Raw genomic sequence first — 24,643 nt, forward strand, 5'->3', positions numbered from 1 at the left:
TAACATAATTTTGCTTTATGATCTTAAGTAACTGAGGTATGAAAAGTAAAAACAAAATCCTAAGGACTGACAAGACTAATTAAAAGAAAAGTGCTGTCATCTAATTTCCATAATGACACATAACCAGCTACAGGTTTTAAAAGATGGAGATAAACATCACTCTGAATTTTACAATAAGTGTCTGTCTTTTTTTAACATGAACTGTTCAACTAATTAGATCATTCTAGAATGGCAGTGGCTTGAAGAATTGTAAATGAATTAACTAGCAGGTTATTCTGTGAGTATGAGGAATCTACCAACACTTTATTTTTATTAAACTTTGACTGGTGGAAACTGATTAAATGCATATAATGCTTCCTTTCTAAAACTTCCTTTTTCACAAGATATGGAAGCATCCAGTTTTGACCTGGATATGAAAGTGCCAGTTATGACACAGTGATGAACTGGATATGAATTGCCAAGTGTATCATAGTGCAATAAAAGGAAATAAAACATTCAGATATGGACTCTGAATGTAAAAAAGCCAAACCCCACAAATGTAGTGGCATTTCCAGGCATTGTTTGCCTTCCTGTTTGAATGATTTATCTAATGTGATTATAAACTGAAATGTTTGAGGTGACTTTCAAGAAATACTACTTCTCATGTAAAGAAATAAGATTTTAACAAAGTCTGTTATGCACATACATCGTTCTAGAAACACATTGAAAAAATGAACATAAATCAAAGAAGCAATTACAAAATAGCTGAATAGAACAAATAGAATGTAGAAACACGCCAAAGAAAAGATGTTCTTTTTTATTTTCTTCTTGGTAAAGTAGCATATTTTAACCTGGTTACAATAAAATTACCACAGGATATTAAAAAAAAAAAAAAAAAAAAAAAACCAAGAAAGTATTTAGAAAATTGTATATATATATACATTTGCTTAAAAAATTTATTATGTAAACATTAGCATAGCAAGTTAAAATAATATTACAGTTTATTAATACTTATGTGACTATTGTACATATATATGCTTAATTAATAATATCTTTTCTACAGTTTAATAGTAACAACAAAAAAAATCCCTCCCCTAACTCAAGAAGGAAATTCAGCTTCTTCAGTTGCCAACAGGTTTGGTCCCACATCCAAAACACTGAGTTCTTCATCTCACTGCTAACTAAGAAGGTAAAGCACAGCCTTCAGAACTGTATTTTCAACCATACTTACATTTTTATAATGTTTAGTGTCCTAAATGATTAATAAAAAAACCCACTTCTCACAGTTTAACTACTGTCATGGCATGGAGATGGTTTCTGAAATCTTGTTAAGGAACTCATTCCCCTACAGGGAAGGACAATGAAATCTGGTTTGGTGTGATAAAAAACATTTTTTTTTTTAAGTCTTCTTATTTGCAGCAATTTTTAAATTTGGAAAAGCCATTCCTTTCTAAACATTGCAGTGCTGTTGTCTAGAATTCATGCCATTATGAACGAAAAACTAAGCCATCAATATTGATTAGAAATATGCCCTCATGATTTTTGTAGAAGGAATTTATAAATAATCTAAGTTCTCTATAACTGGATCATAAAAGTACAGTTAGTGTAGAGTGAGAAATAAATGAAACGTACAGTATTACACCACTGTAGAACAAGTGGTTTATCTTCCATTTAAAACGTGAAACACAAAGCAGGTTAATCGATATTTTAAAATACATTTCATATAGATATTTTCCTATAGTAAAGTGTTTCTTTCAATACAGAATGCTATGAAACTACCAAACTTCCAAAATAATAATCAAGTTAATATTCCATGTGATTCAGGGTGCTGACTGAAATGCCCTAACCTATAGAAAATGAAGGGAGAAATCCTTTACTTTCTTGAATTGTTTAATCGCTTTTCCAGAAGTGACTCAAGATCCAATTCAGAAGCATTGCTGTTGTTTCCAAGGAGAAAAATATGTTTGAGTGTGGAACAGGTTTCTTTTCATATATCCTAGAGTTCCAGCTGGAGGAGCCCCAGGCTGCTTCCAAGATTTACAAGGGTGTATAGCAGCAGGACTTGTCAAAAAGTTTTTTTTCTTTTTCCTTTTAAACAGGCTGTTCCATAGGTTTCTCATTGTATTTTCAAGCAGGTAACTGTATTTCTATCCACAGGTATATATTATCTGTTCCCAAAATTCCACGGCATTGGATGAAAAATGTTTTGGGGTAGGGGGTTTGAACCTCTGAAATGGCACAAAGCTTCTAGCAGAACTGAGATCCCTGCATTCTTTGAAGGAAAAATAATGACATCAATATCAGAAAGCACCAATTACTGATTCTGGTAACAAAATACCAGGTCCTTAATCATTAATATGTCCTGGCAGAAGCATCATTAGTTCACTGGGGATTCACCAAGTCTCATTTATTATTAGCTTGCTGCTCTGAGTCAGTCAACCCCATTGTTAGTGGGTTTGTATTAATTAATTTGACAGCTACCATGTAGATATTATTCTGTACAATAAAACATGACTGTTACAAAGAAACACTCCACCTTAGCAATAGGTCACAATTTTGAACCAGTAATCTTTAATACCATTCTGTTCTTTCTCTAAATGCTTGTATTAATTCAATCATGATGGTTTATGACTTGCAGTAGATTCTGTAAGGTAGCATAATTTGATTACAACAATCACATCAACAATATATTCCATTAAAAAGACTGGCTTTGAAATTATTATCTTCCTAAGAATATGTGACTTAATGGACATATCAATTTAAGCCTTTATAGCTATGTCAATATCCTGCCTCATAGAAACCTTGGAGATTTATTACTATTACTATTATTGAGAACTTTGATTTAATTTGCAAAAGCCAAGTCGACACATTGCCTTCTCTATAATAAATGAGAGAATCTCTAAATAAATGACATTCTGAAAAACCACAGTCAGTCTGTGAATGCTGATGGAGACATCTGCAAAAGCTGGAAGAGCTCTGCCTGCTCTGCGTTTCTTAGGGAAGGGTTCATGGTGGAGGTGACTGGAGAGCAGCATTGCAGTAGAAGCTGTGCCACTTTTTTACAGTTTATTTTGAACAGTCACTAAAGGATGCAGAGGAGAAGCCCTGGATCTAAAGACAAAGCAGGAATGAAATGCTAATAAGACCACAAATTGCTCTAGGCTGGTTCTACCAGCTAGGAATAGCTCCAGGGCCCAGCCTTCCTGAGCCCTCATTCTGGGATTGCAGCAATGGCCACTGGTGCCAGCAGGAAGGGTCAGTAACGCATTAATTAATAATTCATTAGTAATGAACCCGCCAGCTCATTGTGAGCCGCCCACTGAGCACAGACAGGGGTTTAAGAGCGGTGAGTCAGCCAAGGAAAGTTTAAAACTGTACAAAAATTGTAACTGCATGGAATTGGGTGAACAGGATAAACTGACAAAATCATTCCACTGGCAGAATCATTGTTACAGGTATTTCAGATGAATCATGTACCTACTTGGAATTCTTAATATCAACTGGTCAGCCTTCTTCAAGATTCTTTGCTGTTTCTGGTCAATGAACAGAAGTGGGATTTGTAACAAATATACAGGATTCTAAGACAGGGCCTTTCAGAATGTCTTGAGGTGGTAAAAATTTGGGCATTCCTGTCATTAGGCAGCTACTGGCACTCATGTAGGTTCCTCTGTAGTCTTCAACATAACCAGGGGTACAAAGTGGGAATGCCCACTTGTGAAGAAAGGCTTTCATTTGATTATTTCCTGGGATTTTAGCAGAGCTTTTAAAAGGATTAGTAATGCACCCATTATGGTATCTTGTATCACCAAGTGAACATTGTTTGCACACTATTATCTTAGCAGCTGAAACACAATTCAGCTAAAGTTAACAAAGAGCAATTTGTACATGGTAAACAAGTTTAGTATCTTTATGTGATCTACATGCATACTTTAAAAATTACAAGAAGCAAGATAATCAGCAATGAAATAATTTTAAGAGCCAAATGCAGATACAAAAAAGTCCTTTTAAACAACTAAAAAGAAATTCAATCTGCAGTAAATGAAATTTCTTACCATTTGCAGTTTGCTGAATAAGTACTTGAATCTGTGAATTATTTCTTGAAAATGAATACAGCTTCATGTAACATACATCACAAAGGTTTCCACACAGTATTTTCGTTCAAATTTACTTGCAATTCAGTGTTAGTATATGTGCCATATTTCTACTAACCAAGTCTCCACTTTCTGAAAAATGAGTCAAAATTGTTTCAAAGTGGGACCGTCATTATAGCTGCTTCTCTTTCCAACAAAGACAAGTTAAATCATCAGCAGTGCATCAGGCTGAAGAGTTTGGAGAAGCTACTTCACTGCCAATCTACTCACTTTCCTTTCTTCTTAAGCGAGTGTCCCACTGTAACTAATGCAAAACACTGACAGTAATTAATTTGTTAATGAACACACAGCTGTGAGCTTCCAGGCTGGCCTTTGGGTTTTTCTCTTTGTCTGTGTGGTAACTGACATTTCTTACTGACTGGGAAATATTGTTTCAATTCTGTGATGTGATTTTACTTTGTGGTATTTCACCTACTGAAATTTCTGACCTGGTGAGTGAATCCCACTCCTCTCTGCCACATTTTGCTGTTGAGTGCAATCTGAAAGCTCCATATTTCAGTGGTGGGAATCCAGCACGTGGGGCTCACTGTGGGTAACAAAGCCTTTCTCACCTGAGAGGTGCCACTGAAAACAACTGACCCCTGACCTGCCTGAACAGCACTCACTGCTCACAGCACTGCAGAACACAAGTTCCAGTTTGCTGGAACTTTAGTAAAGCACTGAGGTACAAAATCAGTTCTTAATCATCAGCTTGTTTTTTCCTGGAGAATAATGTAAGATGTGAAAATTTAATATAATGAATGGATAATAAAATGACGAGATACATCAATTTAAGTAACGTTATCCTAAAAAACTTCTGAGAGGAAAGATGTTCTTACATAAAGGAAAACCAGAACACAATTGATAGAAAATTTGAACACAAACTGCTTAAACTTAATGAAGAGAAGAAGATAGCTAAAACATAATTAACTGCCTATGGCAGTGCAGCTAATGGATACTGAACTGGATTCCAGTTAATCCATGTCAGGACTTCCATCACTTGTAACAATTCTTGTCAATTTTTTAGTTACTCTCACAGTAGTAGCATTACAAATTACTTTTCAATAAGAGGTGATGGGTAACAGGCACTTTCATTACAGGCAATTTTTAAGTATCACCATGTGAAGGGTATTACAAAATCAGATTAAGAATTGCACCCCGCCCTGTTAATGATGGACTATTCTGTAACATAAGCAACAAATTAATAACAAAATATAATCCAAGACTTAAAAGCACTGTTTTGTACCATGCTAATTTTGTGTATCCTTGTGGTGGTTTGTAGAAGTGAATAATATTGCACCTGCCTTACAGCAAGACTGAAATTTCACTAAAAATAATTACATTCTCTGATTTTAAAGAATTACTTCCTACAGATGAATGCTATTGAGAATATCTATCTAGAAATGTACAAAAGCTATTTTTCAACGTGTAATGTTTTTGTCATCATCTACATTGTGAAGTTTTTTAAAAATCTTTGTGTGTCAGAGGTTTACAATAAAAAAACCAAAACAACCCAGTCTTTCTATTTACAAAAGGTAATAAATTAGTAAGGTTCTTTTAAGCACATCCTTCTGACATACTGAGTAGTGATAATCATAAGGGTTCTTCTAAGGAGAAAAAAAATTGTCTTGCCATGAAGCCCATGTCTCTCTGGAACAGAAAACTGCATGGAAAAGGGACAACATAATACAAACAAGGAATTCATTGTGACAGAAGGACTTAGAGGAACAAAGGAGAATTTGTGCAGTGCAGCTTTACAAAACAAAGGAAATGGCCATCAGTTTGCAGAGCTCTCCTGAAGAGCCCTGGTATTCTTTTGAGACAGTGATTACTGCCTTCCAAAGTAGTCAATCAGGATATGACCCTTGGTAATGAACGTCTCTTTTCAGGATTTAAGTTGATGCAGCTGTAGTCTCTTCAGAAGCTTAAATTATAACTATAGGCTAGGAAGGAATCACAGAACAACTTAAAGGAGATGCTGGCCAAGGTGAGAACTGAGGAGAAGGGTCAGAGGTCACCGCTCTGAGGCTCCAGGCTCCGGGGCTCCCGGGGGTGGCTGCGGGACAGTTTGGGGAAGCGGGTGCTCACTTTCGAGCGACTGCTTTTGCTCACTGGCTCTCCAGAGGGTGGGATATCACTAGGGAGACAAAAAACACAGAACAGCTCATTGATGTTACATGTAAATTGTTGTGTAGTTATTTCCAACATGAAAAAAGCAGATGTTATGAGAGCCTGGCACATGACTGCGAAGTACAGCACACATCTTCAACATCACGGAATTGCATTCTTTCTACTGGTGTCTCAAGTGTGAATTACAAAATGGGCTCTTTCAGGAATGAGAACTAGTAGAACTTTCAATACTTTATGGAAGATTGCAAGTTACAGGATAAAAGCGGATCTCTATGAGTTGCAGATCAAAAATGGTGGGAAAAGCATTTTGAAGTGATAAAAGTACAAGCAAAATAGACGAGCTTGGATGATGCTCAATTGACAATCCTCTAATCATGGATGGATGTATCATTACATGATGAAGTACACTGGTAATACATCCCTGAATTCTTCAGTGTCTCCTGACCCACAACAGACTACAGTCTTACATGAATGAGCCTTTTGCAAAAGACTCTGGGAAGTACATTAAGTTCAAAAACAAGCAGTAACAGAAAATTCCAGCTTACCTAGGTGATATTCAGGCTATAGACTCCTCGGAAAACTACAGTATAAAGGGATAGCATTGTACTTTTGCCATTCTTTTACAGGACTCCACATGTTTTTTTAATTAAACTGCTTACACACAGATAAATAAATAAAACTAAGTTTTGCATTTAGCAACTCAGCTAAGCAATACAATTACACAGCACACAAAGCCAAGCTTATTTTCCTAAGTGAAAAACCCCAAATTTATAATATCTATCTTCAGAATGTGTTAACAAGTCCAGAAAGGATAAGTCGCTCATCTGCACTTCTGACCACATTAAACAAACACAGATATATTTTATAACAACCCCCAAAGTTCTCTGTGCAGTTTCTTTTCCTGCAGAGTGGCCTTTCTCACACACAGGTCAGTCCCCCTGCCAGAGCCACAGGCACGCTCAGGCCCCACTGAGGCATTTGGGGCACCCACATGGGAGAGATGTCAGCAAAGCAAAAGCCTTTAACAAGTCCTGGGCTTGACTGGAAAATTCACTTGCAGGCAGCAGAGCACTTCTGCAAGGAAGGGCAGCTGTGCTGCCCTGCCACTGGCTTCAGAACTACAGTGCACACACAGCTGCACCCACAAAGGGAAGAGAAAAAAAAACAGAATGGAAAAGTCATGTTCAGTTCAGATGCTAAACAACAGAAAATAAAGTTTTGTGGGTTTTTTTAATGGCAGAGTATTTAACTGGTCTAAATTTCTAAGCAGAAAATTCTGAAAAAGCTTTAGTTAAAATAATAAAGGATTTTCCTGAATCAAGATTCACCACATTCTTATTATAGTATTTAGTCTTCCAAGGTAACTAAGAAGTTCTTTGTGTGAAAAAATGCATAAAATACCTGTGGCATACATCCTCCTCTTCTTCAATAACCAGATTAATAAGTTAGATCTTTAATTCCTTATTTTCCTTGTCACTAAAGTAAAAAGCCTAAAAATTAATTTAGCCTATGTTATTAATTCTTGGTAGCCAAGGATAATTGGACTTCCAGCTGTGGCCCTACGATTTCTTCCTCTGAAACTCAGCAATGCTATCTAAGTTGCTGTAGAGAATTCTGATCATGTGAATCCAATTTCAGCTGTGCTCATTACCATGGATCTCTTTTAGTAACATGAATATTATTACTCATAATTTTTATACTATTTATAAAATTGAGCAATGCAGTGTTGATACTGTAATGCTTGTAAAAGAGAGCATGTGACATTGACTTCAGAGGGTTGTGATTGTTTTAAGATATGTATTTTTCAGAACATGTAAACGTAAAATAATTGAAATATCAAACATATAATGGAATAAAATTAAATGTTCACCTCCTTGGGCTTTCCTCAATCTAAACTGGGTTAATTCCCCAGCACGACGGGCACTGCTGACAGAGCTTTGGCTGTCTGAGGCACACGGGGATCCTTGGCAGGTACAAGGGGCTTTACCTTGCACCAGAGAGCACGAGTGGAGTGCAATTACTGTAATTTGTGTTGCTTTATGGAAAGCGCATTTTAATGCACAAGCTCCTCCTGCTGGCATGTCCCCAAAACGACATCAGTGCCAGCCCAATGGAGCAGAGCTATTCAGAGGGAAAAGGGCAAAAGGGGCAGAAGGAGTTCCCCTAAAATGAAGAGAGATTAATTAATTTCAGTCTGGCAGGGCTGAGGTAATCAGGTCATTTAGGGTAATTACATGAACACCAATGTCTGTGAGCAAAGGACAGAAATGGCAAGTAATTCGGCTAATTTAAATGATGCTACTCCACAACATGATACATATAATAACTAAATTAGAGATTAATTTATCTTAAATGTCTTAGCTAATTTTTATAATGACAATCTAAGACACATCATTATCTAATGTCGGTTTACAGAAATCAATGTATATCTGAGGAATTACATCTTCATGCATCCAGCATGAAAAAAAAATGGAACTGAAATTGAATTGATCAACTTCCATGGAAACAGATGTTCTACGTGGGAAAAGTTTCAAGTATTAAAAAAGAGTCATAAATTTAAGAGTCTTTCAGCCCCCTTTTCATCCTCCCTTCTTCCAAACCTGATGGGAGAACTGCCCATCTCACTTGCCTGCTTCAGCTCTGGCTCTTGCCAAAATGACCAACCCAAAACACATGGGACGCAAGTAGGAGAAAAAGAGTCATCTCCCCTCTCTTCTGCCTCCTGTGATTAGACTTAATCATTTAGTTCTGGCATAGAGGTCGAATGACACCTATACAGTCTCTGGTACTAAACAAGACACTTTCTAAATGTATTGACAGTTCAACTGGTCAAATATTCCATGAACTCTTGAGCAGAGACATAAAGACCTTAAAATGATTCTGTCTGTATTTCTGGCAAATGCACATGAAGACAGAATTGAGACAAATCTTTTTGCCACCCAGTTTTAAGGATGAAGAAGAAAGAATAAGCCATTACCTACATTTGCAAACCCTCGTTTGTCACACTCAGTATAACTAGTCCCTAGGTTAGTTTGGGGGTGCTGAGTTAGGATCCAGCTCTAGTCGATTGTTTTACTCAGATTAAAATACAAATTTAAAATACCTAAATCTAAACCAGGGAGTAGCTATGCTGCAGTAACTCTCCCAGCCCGATTCCCCCAAGTCCCTGAGGTAAATCTGCAATTCATCTAAGCTTACACCTGCTCCAGCTACACCCGTTTGGCTTGAATAAAACATTCTGCTTTTCATGCTGTTCCTTCTGAGCCACAGAAGCCTTAGCAGGCAGAGAGGCTTGCCAGGCACTGCCCTGTTCAGCAGTGGAATGTCCACCTATTAAAGGCTCAAGTTCTTTTCTACATTCTCACCTTGGCCCATTCTGAAGAAAAAAGCAACCTGCTGAGGCAATCAATTCCTCCTTCCCACCGGGTCATTGTTTAGCTTTTAAGCATTCCTGATTGATCTGCCCAGCGTTTGTTTGGCAAACGATTCAGTTTCATTGATTTTGTCTCGGTGTCAAGTTCTGCCTGAGGTGCATCTATAGAAAATAGCTTAAAATAACCGGTCCTTTTCATCAGCTGCTGGTTTATTCACACCTTTGATTTATTGCTCTCTCTGTATCCAAATGCAAACTGTATTTTGTGAGGTTTTCTTTACATACTCAGTACATGGAACTGCAGTATTCTCTTTGCTGATATTGTGAGCATTTACATGAAGAAATTTATTTCCCATCTCAATGCCTATTCTTCAGGATAAAATTAGAGAGAGAAGTTTCTGATAAAAATAGTATAACATATCTGCAACTGGAAATACTTTTGTATCAGCCAGAGATCAGAGAACAGAATAAGCACATCTTGGGAGTGTAGCAAAGCTCAGGATCAGGCATTTCGTGTATCTATCTATAGATCTATCTCACACGTAAATGCCTCTCTGGAGACATTAATAATTCTAGTTTTACTTGAGTTATGTTAAACACACCTCATGAAAAGAGGCATTCACTGCCAAGTGAATTTGGTGACTTTTGCCAGCTTCTTGTGCTATTAATTCTTTGTTAGTCATTATAATAATTAATTCTGGTAATAACCTCAACACTTAATGTGGTGCTCAGGCAGGCAGCTCCTCAGAAAGGTCCTGTTAAGCTGCACCCATATCAGGAGGTCCTTATTAGACAATTGAGAACTAATTCTGACTTGACAATGCAATGTATCTCAGCACCTTCTGCCAATTAAAATCAGGTAAGACACCTGTTTAGTGGCATTGTTAATAAAGATTCTGAATTCACCAAATCACTTCACATACTGTATTAACTCCTGCTTTGCAGTCAACTGGGTAAAACCCTAGTTTCCAGTTGGTGAAGTGTAAAAATAATTGGAGACATATTTCCTGCCACTGCTCCAAGTTTGTAGAAATCAAGTATAATTATTAATGAGAAACTGTGATCTTCATTTATTAATACAAATATCTGATTTGGATGTTTAAAGAGTCAGTTATTAACAGAAGTTATAGAAAGAAAGAATCCCTCTATAGCACACTTCAACACTGAAAATCCTGGAGATGCTATTAGAGCAAAGTTGTCAGGTTACAAACTGATTAATGATTTCCCATCAAGATTAGATCTGAAATGAAATTTCAAGAAATGAAAAGCATTAATTCTAATAATCTGTCCAACCATTTGGTTAATGTACAGCTCCTTCTACTTCCACATACACACTTCTACACTCATGACGTATTTGATCTCTTCCTGCAGTGAAATAATGACACATAATCATGTTTCCATTTGTTACAATTCAAATTACCCTGACTTGAACATTCACATGCTACAATGCAGTTTCCATAACAGCATGAAGACTTTCTTCATCAACATCTTCACTGCTATTTGAATTTGTCTGTAAACCATGACACTGTACATAATGCTGATTATACAACATTTTTCCCCACTAACTTCATTTTGAAGTTGGTATAACAAGATGGTTATTGTATCTAATAGTCCTATAACTGAATAATATCTGTGTTATACACTCTTCCACTCAGGAGAGGCTCAGAACCTTGCAAAGGTGACCTTTCATCAGTTTCCAACTAAGCAATACTTCTACTTAATACTCTAATTTCCACTTGTGCTATCCACTGCAATGACCCCTGCATTTGGAAATGGTTACTCTCCATGTTTTGTGATGCCCCACACAGAATAAGGGAATGCATGAATACTGTGCTCTGGCAAATGATCCCTGCCCAGCTAACTAGGAAGACAGAGACCACTACACACATATTTACATGTATTTATAATTATATATATTTGGTTTTTGTATTCCTGTGCTCAGCTGAAAGGCAGGAAGTTTGGCCGTTCCATCCATTTCCATCACCAACATTCAGCTCTACTCATTCTCCTCCTGTCAGGGGTGACTCTGTGTGAGCAGCACATCCACCACACTCAGCGAGAGGGGATTTCATGAACATGGTTTAGAAGAAGAATGTGATCCAAGGCTGTTTATATAACAACAAAAGGTCAGATTTGCTTTCAGAAGAGCAGTGTCAGTTCCTGGATTTGGGTTTTCCTGCTAGTAAATAATTATCTTTAAGGAAAGCACAGAGAGCTAGAATACATTGTTATTGAAAATATTGGGGAAACTGAGGACATGCATTAGGATTCACAATGCATCATATACATGAAAATAAACAAAAACTTTTGCTTGGCAAGTAGCAATTTCCATGTGCTGAGGCAGCAGCGACCAGCCTGGCACTTCCTCCTCCATACTCACAAACTGTTTGCACACAATAGCTTTGACATGGAGGGCAGACAAATTTAATTACCAAATTAGCATTTAAACAGCATATAATCAATAAAATAGGCATTGAGCATAAAAACAAAGTTTACAGCAAATGCTTTCTCAGACATCAGGACACATGAAGCCAGTAAAAGGAGTTAAGTATTAACACCCCTGAGCTCTCCACATCTGGCTTACACAGCACACAAAATGCAAATAATTAATCATGTTCCATGTCAAGCACTGGGGGGAAGAAAAAGTTTATCATCTCCTCCAATTTGCTTAATTTTGACAGTATCACAAAGAGGAAAAAACATGAAAGCTTAAAATATTTCTTCTTATCTGTTCATCCCTATCATTTACCTGATCCTGAGTTCACTAATGTACTGAGACTAATGGCAGTAAAAACCTTGGTGCATATTCCTGCCTTACTTTACCACATCAGACTTCCAGCCTTCAACACCCCCTAATTCCAGCAGCTGGGAAGAGCAGCAGTCTCCTGCTTTTCCATGGAGCAAACAGCTCCTGGTGCTGCAGCTCTGAGCTGGGCCATGGCCCTGGTGGAGGCAGCTGTGTCCCTGCTGAGGGGCTCTGTCCCCTCCACTCTCCCTGACTCGTCTTTGATTCAAATTCAGCCAGGCAGGAATATCTGCCCCAAAGCACTGGCAGGGGCAGCTTTCAGTGAGTTTAAACTGTCTCCAAAGGAATCATGAGCTCTTTGCTTGGGTTTTGCCAGTAAACTGCCCATCATAAAAACCTGCACAATTACAATCATTCTTGTATTTTTAAGGACAAGCCCCTTCTTTTAAAATTACCATGGAAGCAAATGGAACGATAGAGAAAAGTTGTGATCAAAACATGTTGTTTTGATCTTCCAAGGAAGTGCTTCAGTTTTAATTGCTCCATCAAGTTAAGAGGTATCAGCTGCTTCTCTGAAGTATCTTCATCTCTCATGAAGATTACACATGATATTTACATGTGCAAAGGCAGGAGAGAGCTGATGTGACCACTCACAGGGACACATCCAGATTTGAATCAATGTCATGTTAAAAATAACAGCTATGACTATAAAAAAAAAAAAAAATTAACAAACTTAGAAACTGCTCCAGGAATCATAATCATAACTTTCCTGGAAAATATGGTGACAACAGTAACATGAAGAACACTACAGCAATCACTCTTTCTGGGTTTTATTTTTTAAATACTAAGGGCATATTATTGCATTCCACCCATAAGCTTGATACTAATAGTGATCCATGCCCTAAAAACCTCAAAAATATAGGCCATAATCTCAACCCCTGGGAGCATTTAAATTATTCTTCATTTTAGCCCATTATTTAGTTTTCTTAAGACAAAAAAGAAATTTCCACCGAGTTGGATAAGCCCACAGAAAATAGTACATCTGCACCTGGCAACATAATCACAGGGTTGAGACTTGGTAGAGTGGAATTAGATCTGTACACTCTAAATAAACAAAAGTAATCAAGATGGGGAAATATGTAAATAAATGAGTACCATCAACAGAATAACAAGGGAAATGCTGACTTTGTTCTTGGTAATGAAGACAGGGACTAATGTTTACATTTAATCCAACACAGAAAAGGAAGCTCATGGAAGAATGACATTGCCTAGTAAATGACTACAGGAGCCAGCTTGGGATGCAACAATCCTGATGGATTAGACAGAAACTAAACAAGCATCAGGCTGGCCAGCAAAAAGACAACCACAATAATTAGGAACCAAAATCACATTTTCTGTTTAAACATATAATAATTATTTTCTCTGTAAAATGAAAATGTCTGTGATAAATGCAGCTCATCCTTTTTTTTTTTCATTATGACTCCAAATTAGGTTAACAGGCAGCAAAATTTGCTACTGACTCCAGTGGGAGTTCAATGCACAGTGCATTGCTGGCTAGGAGCTCCTGAAATATGGGGTCAGGTCTCCAGGTATCATTAGATTCAGAGCCTTTAGAAAGTGTATCATCTTGTTCCCTCTATAACTCAGAACTTTGCCAACGAGTTCAAAATAAAAATAAATCAGATTTGCAATAATATTTGCCAGAATATTAGCGAGGAATCAATTTAGGACACCAGTGAGCAGCCGTGGCTGTCCCACTGCTGGCAGCCACTGCAGTGTAGCTGCAGGGCTGGAGTGACATTCCTGGCAGCTGGGAGCTGCTGAAGCTCCTCATTCCAGCTCCTGGAGAAGCCTGGAAATGGCTGCTGCTGCCCAGAGAATCTGCTTCTGGAGGCCAGCTGGGTTTTGTCCCAGAAGGAAGCTATCAAAGGACCACAGGATGCCAAGACAGGCACTTTCCTTATTTACCTGTGAAATCCTCATCTTGTTTCTTTGAGTTTTGTGGCTTTGGCCAGATGAAGATTTTGCTGTTAGGAAGAACAGTCGGCTTTGACAGAGGACATCTTCTGGCTCCCAGTAAATTTTGAGCTAAGCAGTGACTCCCTTTCCCTGGTTTAGAAGCCCAGTGAAGCACCTGTGTCACTGGTGGGTATGACAGGTGCACATGCCCAGAACCAGGCTGTGAGCTGGTGCAGAATTTCACCTCTGTCGGGGTAGCTCTGCTGTGCCAGCAGGAGAGCAGCCCCAGCAGCCAGGAGGGGAGGGAGGTGTGTGCCTGCAGCTCCCTGCAGTGCTGCTGCACAGAGCTGCTTGTGCCCTGCCCAGGTGGCACAGGAACCTGAGTGCAGTGGCAGCTCCACAGGCAGGCAGGAACCTTTTTCATCTTATCCCTGCCCTGTGCTCAGCAATGCTGGGCACTGGATTTTCTTGAAGTCTTCAGGATTTAGATGCATTTTGACTCAGCTGTAGCAACTAACGGTAAAAATATGATAAAATATTCAGTCTGCAAACCAATGCCATTTTCTTTCTCTTTGGTCATACCTGACTATTCTCAATAGCTGATGCTTTAGGATTTATCTTTTATCATGCAGGAGTCTTCTACTGAAAGATTTCTAACAGAATCAGACATTTAGAGCTGTTCAATGTATGTTTATGATTTACTGTATTAAAATTAATAAATTAAATATCTTATAAAGAATTAATTTATGAGTTCTTAAGGATAAGAATAAAATTTGAGAAACTAGATTTCAGAAGTCAGATAGACACAGAATACTAAGAAATGGACTCTGCTGTTTGCAAGGCCCACATTTCTAACTTTCAGACCCAAAGATTAGGTCTCTTTTTAACACATGAGTTTTACTAAACTATCATGTGTAATTGTGTTACACTTCTAACAATTTTAAACTAAAAATAAACCTTCATACTTCTATTCATAATCAAACTGTGGAGCACCATGTAATTAATATATGAAGATTTAAAAAAAATGACTTTGGCCTGCTCTTGGAGATGGTGACCCCAGCAATCCCAGTAAAAATCCTTCCTGGAATGTCTGATTAAGATTGGGTTATTTGAGCAAGAGTGAACTGAAGCAGCCTGTTTAGCAATGAAGCAGATCTGCATTAGGCAATGTGCAGCTCCTTCCAGCTGTGGCTGCATCCTCCCAGAGCAGCAGAGCCTGACGTTGGACTGAGGCTGGGAACTGGCAAAGTCCTCGCTGGGTGCTGTGCCTGGGCCCTGCAGGACAGGGCTGGAACAGGGAGCATGCATTTCTGAGCCATCCCTGCTCTGCACACACACCAGACTGCCTCAGGATGCTGCCACTGCTATTTCTGCACAGACCTCAAGAGTTCAGGTCATTTGGCATTTCTGAACTGACATTTGGCCTCATTTGTATCTACAGAGGATGTATTTGGAGACCTCTGAAGCAGTCTAAAGTAAAAAAAAAAAAACAAAAAGCCAAAATCACTTTCTATACCCATTGGTTAATGATATGAAGGGCTATGGCAGGGAAGGAAGGCTGTATACTATGAATTTTTTGTTATTAATAGACAAGTACCTCTAATTACATCAAGTTATTCTAGGATATTTCAGCTAACTGTTCATGGATTCTGCTCACCACACAAGTACCAAACATATTAAAATATACCACAAAAATAGGATCTGTAACACAACAGAATTGAATGGATTATGTTTACAGCTGGCAGATAAGCAAAACCAAGGAACAAAGCTTTTGTAAAATGTTTTGAATTTTGGTGATGGCCTGTAGCTAATTCCTGCTGTTTTCACTGGAAAAACTGATGGCTGCTGCAATATTTTTCAATACAAGTTCAAATAAGGAAAAGAAATAACCCACCTCCTTTTGAAAAACTGTGCAGTTGGGCATAAACAAGCTTGTTATGGTCTGGATTAAAGCCAAGTACATGCACAAGTACAAAGATACCTCCCTTATGCAGATTATTTGTTTTACATATTTGAATGCATGCATCCATTTATCCATTACTGCCAGTGCTGCACAGAAAGGAGCATGAATAAGCACTGGAAGACTGCAATATAAGATGTATAAACAGATTGCTCTAAACCACAGTTTCATGAGTATTCCTTACTGCTTCATATGCTAAGAGAAAGGAATAAAGTTTATTTCCCATCCTCAGCATAGTCTCTTTCATTCCTCAAAATCTCTTCCACCGTGGAAAAGTAATTAAACTTAATCTTTGGTTTTATTCCCAATGAAATAAGCATTACAGAATAATTTTTTTTCAATACTCCAAATCTAACAGTTACATGAAGTGGAAAAAAAGTCATGTTGTTTCATTAGCAAATTATTTTTTAAAAAATCATTCTACTAATTCTGCCATTCAAGCAATTATGTAAAATTTACATATGGGAATACATTTGCACACAGTTATTCTGATTTAAAGAACAGTGTATTTTGAATAATTATTCCCCTTTTTTCCACTGTATAACAGATTTCTCAAGGGCAATTGCTCTGATATATTGACATTTCAGGGGATCTGGAGCAAACATCATAAACTCATGTCTGAGAGCTCAGCTGGCAATATCTCTGACAATGCATTACAGAAATCCACCATGCCAAAACTGTTTGCAAATGCCATCCTGTGCCAAAAGTGTTTGCAGATGTCACAGAGAACCACCCAATATGACAAAAGCCCTTGGCTGAATGGAAAGCAGCCCCTCGTGCACCAAGGTCTGATGTGCAGGGTGCAAACACCAGCAGTGCCCCCTGGGATGGTCACCAGGAAGGGACTTACAGGGGCCATTCATTGTTTTTCTGCACCAGAAACCTTGGAAATGCCATTTTCCATTTCACAGAGTAGCAGAAAGGCAGTTTGGTGGCCCAACAAAGGGTGTTTGGGAACTGAAGAGAGAACAGTGCTCTGTGCCCTGAACAGGAGGAGACAGAGCCAACCTGGTAGGTCACAGAACTCAGACCCTGCTTCCCAAACAACAAACCCCCTAAATCCTGTTCTCCCTGGAGGAGCTGCCTTTGTACATCCAACGCACATGTGCTGCTCTGGGAGTTCTTCTATTCTCCCACATTTTAGAAACTCGCACAGGAAAAGTGATTTTTTGATGGTTTGTGCTCTATCAAGCATCCCCTGTTAATAGAATTCAAGCTGAAAATGTCAAAGTAAAGTTTGTCTCTTTAATACACACTCTGAATTACCACAACTGATTTGTACCAGGAGTCATCTGTTATAAACTGTGTCTATCAGTTTCATGACTCCATGTAAGATTTTACTAAGTAGGGAATTAAACTCACAAATCTCCAGACTGGGTTTTGTGCAGGTCACATCCCCCAGGCCACACTAGCATAGTTTAAGTAATATATTTTGCCATGCAGACTGTTAAAGTGAATAAGAAGCCCCTAAGTTCCTTTCAACACATCAGAGAAAATCAGGAGTAGAAATAACCTCACTCTTTGTGAGAATAGTATGGCTTCAAAAACATCTTGAAGTGCCACAGTTGCATGCTATGCAACTTCTAAATACATTATAAATACTATATATATGATAAATACAGTATTATTTTGTTTGGTTTCTTCCAGTTCCTGTTCATTCTGTGAACATATACTTAAATAATTCCCTCTTCCACTGTATATTTCAAATTCTAATTTCACAAAGCAGCACTAGAAGAGTAGTGGGCTATGAGAACTTATTGATAAGGGAAGCTCACCATCCCATCTGCCCTGAGCCCTCCTGCCATCACACCTACCAGCACCCTGCTTTCAGCTGGATGGAGCATGGAAGTCGAGGAACTTCTCCTCCTCCCAGCACTGTGCCATTCCCACGCAGAGCTCAGCTGTGGGCTCCAGGCTCACTGGGTGCAGTGGGTCAGCACATCCTCCCGGGGCAGTCCCCAGGGCCTTGTGCTGAGGAGCAGGAGAGGCAGCTCAGGGCTCTGGATCCCAGCTCCCAGATCCATCTGCACTCGCACACAGATTGCTCTGGCTGACCAGATGGCTTCTTACAAAACAACATGTTCACATCAACAGTGTTCAAAACACTTTCTGCTGGAAACTTGTTTTCTGTCAGGGACCTGCAGATGGTTCCCTTCCCCTACCTGTAAGTTCTCCAAAATACATCTCCTGAACTGGCTGTTATGCAATCTTCATATGCTGAGATTTGACTGTGAATATCTAAAGCTGGCAATTTTCTTAAAATAAGCTCCAGAAAGAGAAACTTAACAAGCAATTATAGATCAGCTAGTTTAAGTGCAGCTGTAGAATAAATATTACAAACTGTTTTGCAGGATTTAGTAGGCCAAAAAGTAAGCTTTAAAAATCACAAATTCATTACAGGGAACTCATGTAGAGTTGGGTAAGGCCAGACAACTGGCTCAAGAAGGGCAACTATTGTGAAAAGAACATTATACAGCTGCATCAGAGGTGTCTGGGGGTATGCATGTGACACAGTGAGGCACCTGAGCCAGTCCTGAACAGCTATGCAGTAAATGGCTCCTACCATCCACATGTCCCATTATGCACTCACTACAGAGGCAATTTAAGCTGCTCAGCAGCTTAAAAAATTATACTGAGAAGAAAATTATCTTCACACCAAATTAAAATACTCACTTGGATTTTTTTTTTTTTTTTTTTTTGTGGCCAGTCTGGTGCTCTTTGATGACCTGGATGCTACATCAAAATAAGCATTAGGATGCAATATAATTCTATATGTGGGCTTTTTATAATGCAAATTCTGTTCCCATTTTAAAACACTGTAATAATTTTGGGGGCTTTGATTGAAAAGGGACAAAAAGGCACAGCTTTGGTAGTTCAAGGTCCCACATGCTGGAAGGTAGACAATGTCATACAGCAAGGGCAGCAAGAACACAAGAGGCATCTGCACTTGCTCACACTCCCAGCATTTTAGCACATTCTCAGCTATTGATTGATCGAGTTGCAAACTCCTCTGTGCTCTCCTCCTCTGAAAAAGTCAATTCCAGCAGAATAATGGAGCAAATTGTTACAGACAGAGAGGATAACTAGGTAATAAACTGTCCAGACATGCCTAGTCCCATTTACTAGAAAAAGAAGGATAACACATAGAAAATAAAACTCTTTTTCATTAAATTAGGTGTATCATTGAAGCAATTTTTTAGAAAGAATTCTACTCAGACAATCATGCCAGGAACTGGTTTACATAGTAAAAGGAAATAACTAGACAATTGCAAAGATAGTAAAAGCTTACTTTTACTAGCTAGTTTCCTTTACAAATTATGTATACTTGTCAAACAAAACAGAATCTGAGTCTTTAATAATTACAATTATTTGAAGGGACAAAGAAACAAGATGCTCTGTTATATATCTTAGCTATTCAAGTAGAAATATGTTCTACATGCCCACTTGAAAAATTTTTATCGATCTTGTAGAAATGCCAAACTCTCTCAAACATGAAAATTTCAATCTCAATGTTCTACAGTAGTCAGTAATCAGTGCAGACTAGGAGGGTAATGGAGAGCAGGTTTACAGACATTGGTTTGTATCTAACTCTTTTCATGGTTATGCTTTGCAACTCTTGATTCATTATTTCACATGAGAACTAAAACATTGCTTTACCCAAGATTTAGGTACAACACCATGGCTTTGATTTTGGAGACTAACACAGCACAGAGAGCTCTTTAACCCAGCACAGAGCTGCAGAACAGAGCACCCATCCAGCCCCCAGGGAGACAAACTGGGAAGTGGGGCTGCCAGGCAGACTGGGGCTCTGGGCAGGCCTGGCTGAGCTGCTCTGGCACAGACTGAGCAGCAGCCAGAGCTAAAAGGCAAAAGCACAACGAGCCCGAGGTGCCAACGCACTCTGAGCCAGAACAGCCCTGCCCAGGAGGGTCCCTGTCCCCTTGGGGTTGGCTCTCCAGGGCACCTGGATCTCCTTCCCATATCCTTCCACAGAGTTCATCCCTTAGGCCTGGAGAATGAGCACAGTGAACTACAGGTGATATCACAAATATCTGCATTGTAAGTGTTATTAAAATTGCCATCTGGATTTGATTTTGTGAGTATTTGTGTATGCTCCACACATGCACATTTCATAATTTCATATATCTGCTAACACTATCCTGATACCAATGAACAGTTGTAGCAGAGTTTTAGAACTGCACAAAGAAATTGTTTCCTACTGAGGAAATCCAGATTCCAGAGTTTCAGGATGAGTAGAGTACATACACTGCTGGAATGGAGAGGATCAACATATAAATTACCTTAGAATCTACTAAATGTTTACATGAGCAAAAATTGATTTTAATATATGCAGACAATAAAGTTGAAGATAGAAGATGATTGCTTGTGCATTTTCCAAGTTTCCACTACTTAAAAAAAAATCATCCTGAATTATGCTAAAGGCACTTCACAAAAATATATTCAGGGTATGAAATTGAGATAATGGAAGCTTACAGAGCTGGGGATTAAAGGATGAGAGGCAGTTTTGTCCCAGCACACAGAAAACAGGTCTACTGAATGCCCACCAAGCTGGCCAGATAACCAAAGCAGAGGGATCTCCTCCTGCCAGGCACTTACATTGCTCTGTAGCTGGAATAACACTGACTGCAGAATGCTCACTGCACCAGACCTTCTCAACCCAAGATCCTACATGGAGCTGCATCTTTATACACAGTAAGAATCTTCTAAAATACCAGAATCACCCATGTATATTTTTAAGGCTTGTTTTCAGAAGACAAAATATCTGCCTACCACAGTGTTTAAATTTCTGTGCCTATGGTGAACACCTTTGATTGCTAGTTCAGCTACCATTGCTATTTCAAAAAAATGAAAGAAAATCCCAGTACCCTTCTAATGAAATGGCTTCTTCTATGTGTGCATAAAATGCAGTAAAGTAAAATAAATCCTGTGTAAGTGCTCTCTTTTTTACATTTTTTTCCACCATTTTCCCTTTTTCACCTCATTTTAACGTACATTCTCTTCAATCAATCCAAACTGTCTCATTCAGTCTCTTGCTCCTATTACATTTTACAGCACTCCTCTACTCTTATTCAACTCATTTATTCTTTTATTCCTTACTTTCTCCAGTTTTCTTTCTCTAATAATTCACACTTGCAGACACAACACTGTTACCCACTAAAACCCAGCTATTGTTTGCTCCTGTTCATGCCCAATTATTCTCTCAACAAACTCCTGAGCTAAGTTGATTCTATGTTGGTGAGTCAAACCTCTGTTGTCCAGAAATCATCATTCCCACAGCCCCTCATGGAAACCAGTACCCTCCTGCATTAACAACATCATGTTATCTCTTTCAAATCAATTCACCTGTTCGTGTTTCAGTTTGCCCTTGTTTCACATTTCCTTTATTACAAAAAGGCCTCAAGTCCCTCTTGACTCACTCAGGTTTTCAGGCACCCAGACCTCAATCACAGTGTGACACTGCCCAAGCTCAGTAAATCCTGAGCAAATCCTACTCAGTATTTGACAAATTTTTATTCTATTGCTCTAACTTCCCAAATATATTTTGTGGAAAATTCCAGTATTTTCAGTAGGCTCCTCCAGGCTGAAAACCTCATTTGGAAGTTCCTAATGATCAAGTCACTCCAGTTAAAAGAATGACTCTGGTGAACAACTGCACTGTTGCAATCTGGGCTTTTCCTGTTTTATGCACTGCTATTAAATTAGTTTAGACTAACATCTTGACACTGTGTTGTGCCCTTTAACACGTTATGAAAATGACATCTTCTTGGGTTAGATTCTATTCCTGTATGTCATTAATTAAATATATTAACCAGTGTTGATAATTGGAAGGGAATAAAGTGAGAATATTGGTAGAAACCAAATTGCTTACAAGAAAGGTGCAGCAATTCTATATTTGAGTGTCAGGTACAGCTGTCATATGGCTCATCTGACAAGAACATCTTTATTCTTTTACTCACTTGGACAACCACATCACACTACAAAGAAAAGGTCTAAAGATGGCTGTCCACATGGCTGAAAGCAAAAAAGTAAACTGATTGTTCCATACCTTATCCCCAGTAAAGTGCTTGCATGCTATCACGAATGAGGACAGGACTTTGAAGTCCTGCACACTTAACTGTATTAGGATTTCCAGCATTCTACTTTTCATAGCCCAGATGCAAAAATTTGTTCCAGATCCAAAAATGGTATAAGGAGTCTTAAAAATATTGGATCCATTGTTTATGAGTTAGGTATGGACAAAATAGAAGCAGGATTTTTCTCTTTAATTAGAAACAGTTTCTGATTCACCTTGGCAACTCCCTGTCAGACATGAGTGTGCAGTAAATATGCTGACAGGAATGGCGTGCCCAACCTCCAAAGTGAAACCTTCTTTCCTGGCTCCAGAGCCCATTTTTGCTACCAATTTCAGAAACACCTGCTCAGTACAGAAATGCCTGAATGTATAAAGAACTCACTTTTTAACAAGGGAGTGCATGTGACTTGTAACCAAGGAAACAGGATCACTGCTGTAATGACACAAAACTTAACTGGCTCTGTGTTCTTTTATCAGAAAAATCTTGATAGCTTCTTGCACTGCCACAAGTTCAGTGTGTTAGAGACACAAACCCCAGTGTTTAGAAATCCTGTCTTTTGCTAAGGACTTGCTGAGTTTGTTGGCAAGCAGCAAAGGAGCAAGGAAGAAGGATGTGCTGCTGAGAATCACAACTCATCCCTGGGAATGCTCTTCCATTACAAAGCCTGTTGTTAGCTCGGAGAAAAAGGGTTAGAAAATGATAACAGAATTCATGGGCTCAATGAAAAAAAAAATGAAAAGCATTCAAAAACATCCTGATCCAGCCAGTTCCTTGCAAAAGACAGATGGAATTAAACATCACAAAATGCACAGCACAGTTAAAAGCTCCTTTTATAAAGCACTGAAGTTTGTTCTTGCATTGACCATAGCTGTTTTCAACATACTATGTTTGTTCCAGAGCTTTATAAATTGTGTGATTATAAACAAAACCAACATACACCAGTTAGCAACACACAAAGTGCTTTAGAACTGTTGCTGTCAATCTACTTGCTTTCTATTTTTGTCGCATTTGTTCAACCAATGCAATGGAGAACATTTCCTGTACATTTCTACACATGCAAAAGAAATATCATAGCATAGCCCCTCTATTATTTGTTTCAGTAATTTTAAACATAATTATTATTTTCTCAGGCAGCATTAAACACAAGTTTGTTCCAAGGAAACTGTAAAGATCACAAGTCCTCAAATGTTTCCAATGGTGACTGGAGAGTATTCAATCCCTGTACAGTATGCACTAAATTATTCTTCTCATAACTACGGTAAAGGTCATTCTGAATATAAAAAAGCATGATAAAAATCTAATTGATGGAAATATGCTCATAAACACCTATTTGTGAAGCCAGTTGAACAATTCATAGCAATTAACTCAGCAAAGCAAGTTTCACTGTCTTTATTGAGATGGTAATTGGTCTAAGTCACACTATTTCAAAGTGAAGTTAGTTCTTTTTTTTTTAATGGTAAGGCTCAATAGTGGGAAAATAAATAAACTACGTAAACCCCTTCAGCATTATGGAATTGCTGAATAGCACCCCAACTGAGCATCACACCAAGACAAAAATGACAAACATCTCTTCCTTGAGGTGTCTCAGTCCTGGAACACTGCAAGAATGAGGTGTCCATTAGGGTGAGCTTAGAGGGATGTGTTTCTGTAATACTTTCACTATTACCCATCCCTGCAGGACTAAGTTCTTTCAATTGTACTTCTGAATACTCAAACACTTCTGATTCAGTGCTGCCTTAAAACTCCAAGACTGAGAAAATGCAACTGAAAGCAAGAAATTGGGGGCAAAAAGAAGAAAACTTCTAGAGACATAAACAGATTCTCTCACCTGAATAAAATTTACTTGCATTGGGCACTGCTGGCAAATTTAATAAGACCACCTGCTGGAAAAGAAACAACCTATAGAAATGCAGCTGAGAGAAATAAAGAACTAAGAAAACCAAACAGGTTTTCTAGTCCTTTTTACTTTAACAATTGAGAAGAAAATCAGCAACTACAAAAATAGTTTTAAATATACCAAAATATATATTAATATATTCCAAATGTTGACTTTTTTTCATTTTTATCTGACATGTAAAGGATTACAATATTTTGATACAAAAGGCATACCTTGTTGGTCATTCTACATGCCTCATGCAAATCATTAGGGAATATGCAAAATATTCTTCCTGATCAAAAAAATGTCATTTAAATTCCAGTGAGCAGTTGCTTGACTGCTAACTTCTGTAAAACTACTAGGAGAAGAACCAAGTTGAAGTCGGCAAATATTTT

General features: G+C 38.3%; 1 protein-coding gene across 2 annotated transcripts in view; it reads right to left on the reverse strand.

Moving 5' to 3' along the window:
- Nucleotides 1–780: 780 nt before the first annotated feature.
- Nucleotides 781–24,643, reverse strand: part of SNX29 (sorting nexin 29) — a 102,277-nt gene continuing 78,414 nt past the window's right edge. Inside the window, exons 21-22 of one of the 2 annotated variants that reach the window (XM_021539834.2) lie at nucleotides 6,785–6,819; nucleotides 6,146–6,246 (exon numbers count right to left, since the gene is read on the reverse strand). In XM_021539834.2, coding sequence (XP_021395509.2) covers nucleotides 6,801–6,819 — 19 coding nt within the window. In that variant the 3' untranslated portion in view covers nucleotides 6,146–6,246; nucleotides 6,785–6,800. Of the gene's footprint in view, nucleotides 6,247–6,784; nucleotides 6,820–24,643 lie in introns of both variants that reach the window. The other variant, XM_021539833.3, reaches the window with a different exon arrangement.

The sequence above is a fragment of the Lonchura striata genome, chromosome 16 (genome assembly GCF_046129695.1).
Source record: "Lonchura striata isolate bLonStr1 chromosome 16, bLonStr1.mat, whole genome shotgun sequence".
NCBI classification, from domain to species: Eukaryota; Metazoa; Chordata; class Aves; order Passeriformes; family Estrildidae; genus Lonchura; species Lonchura striata.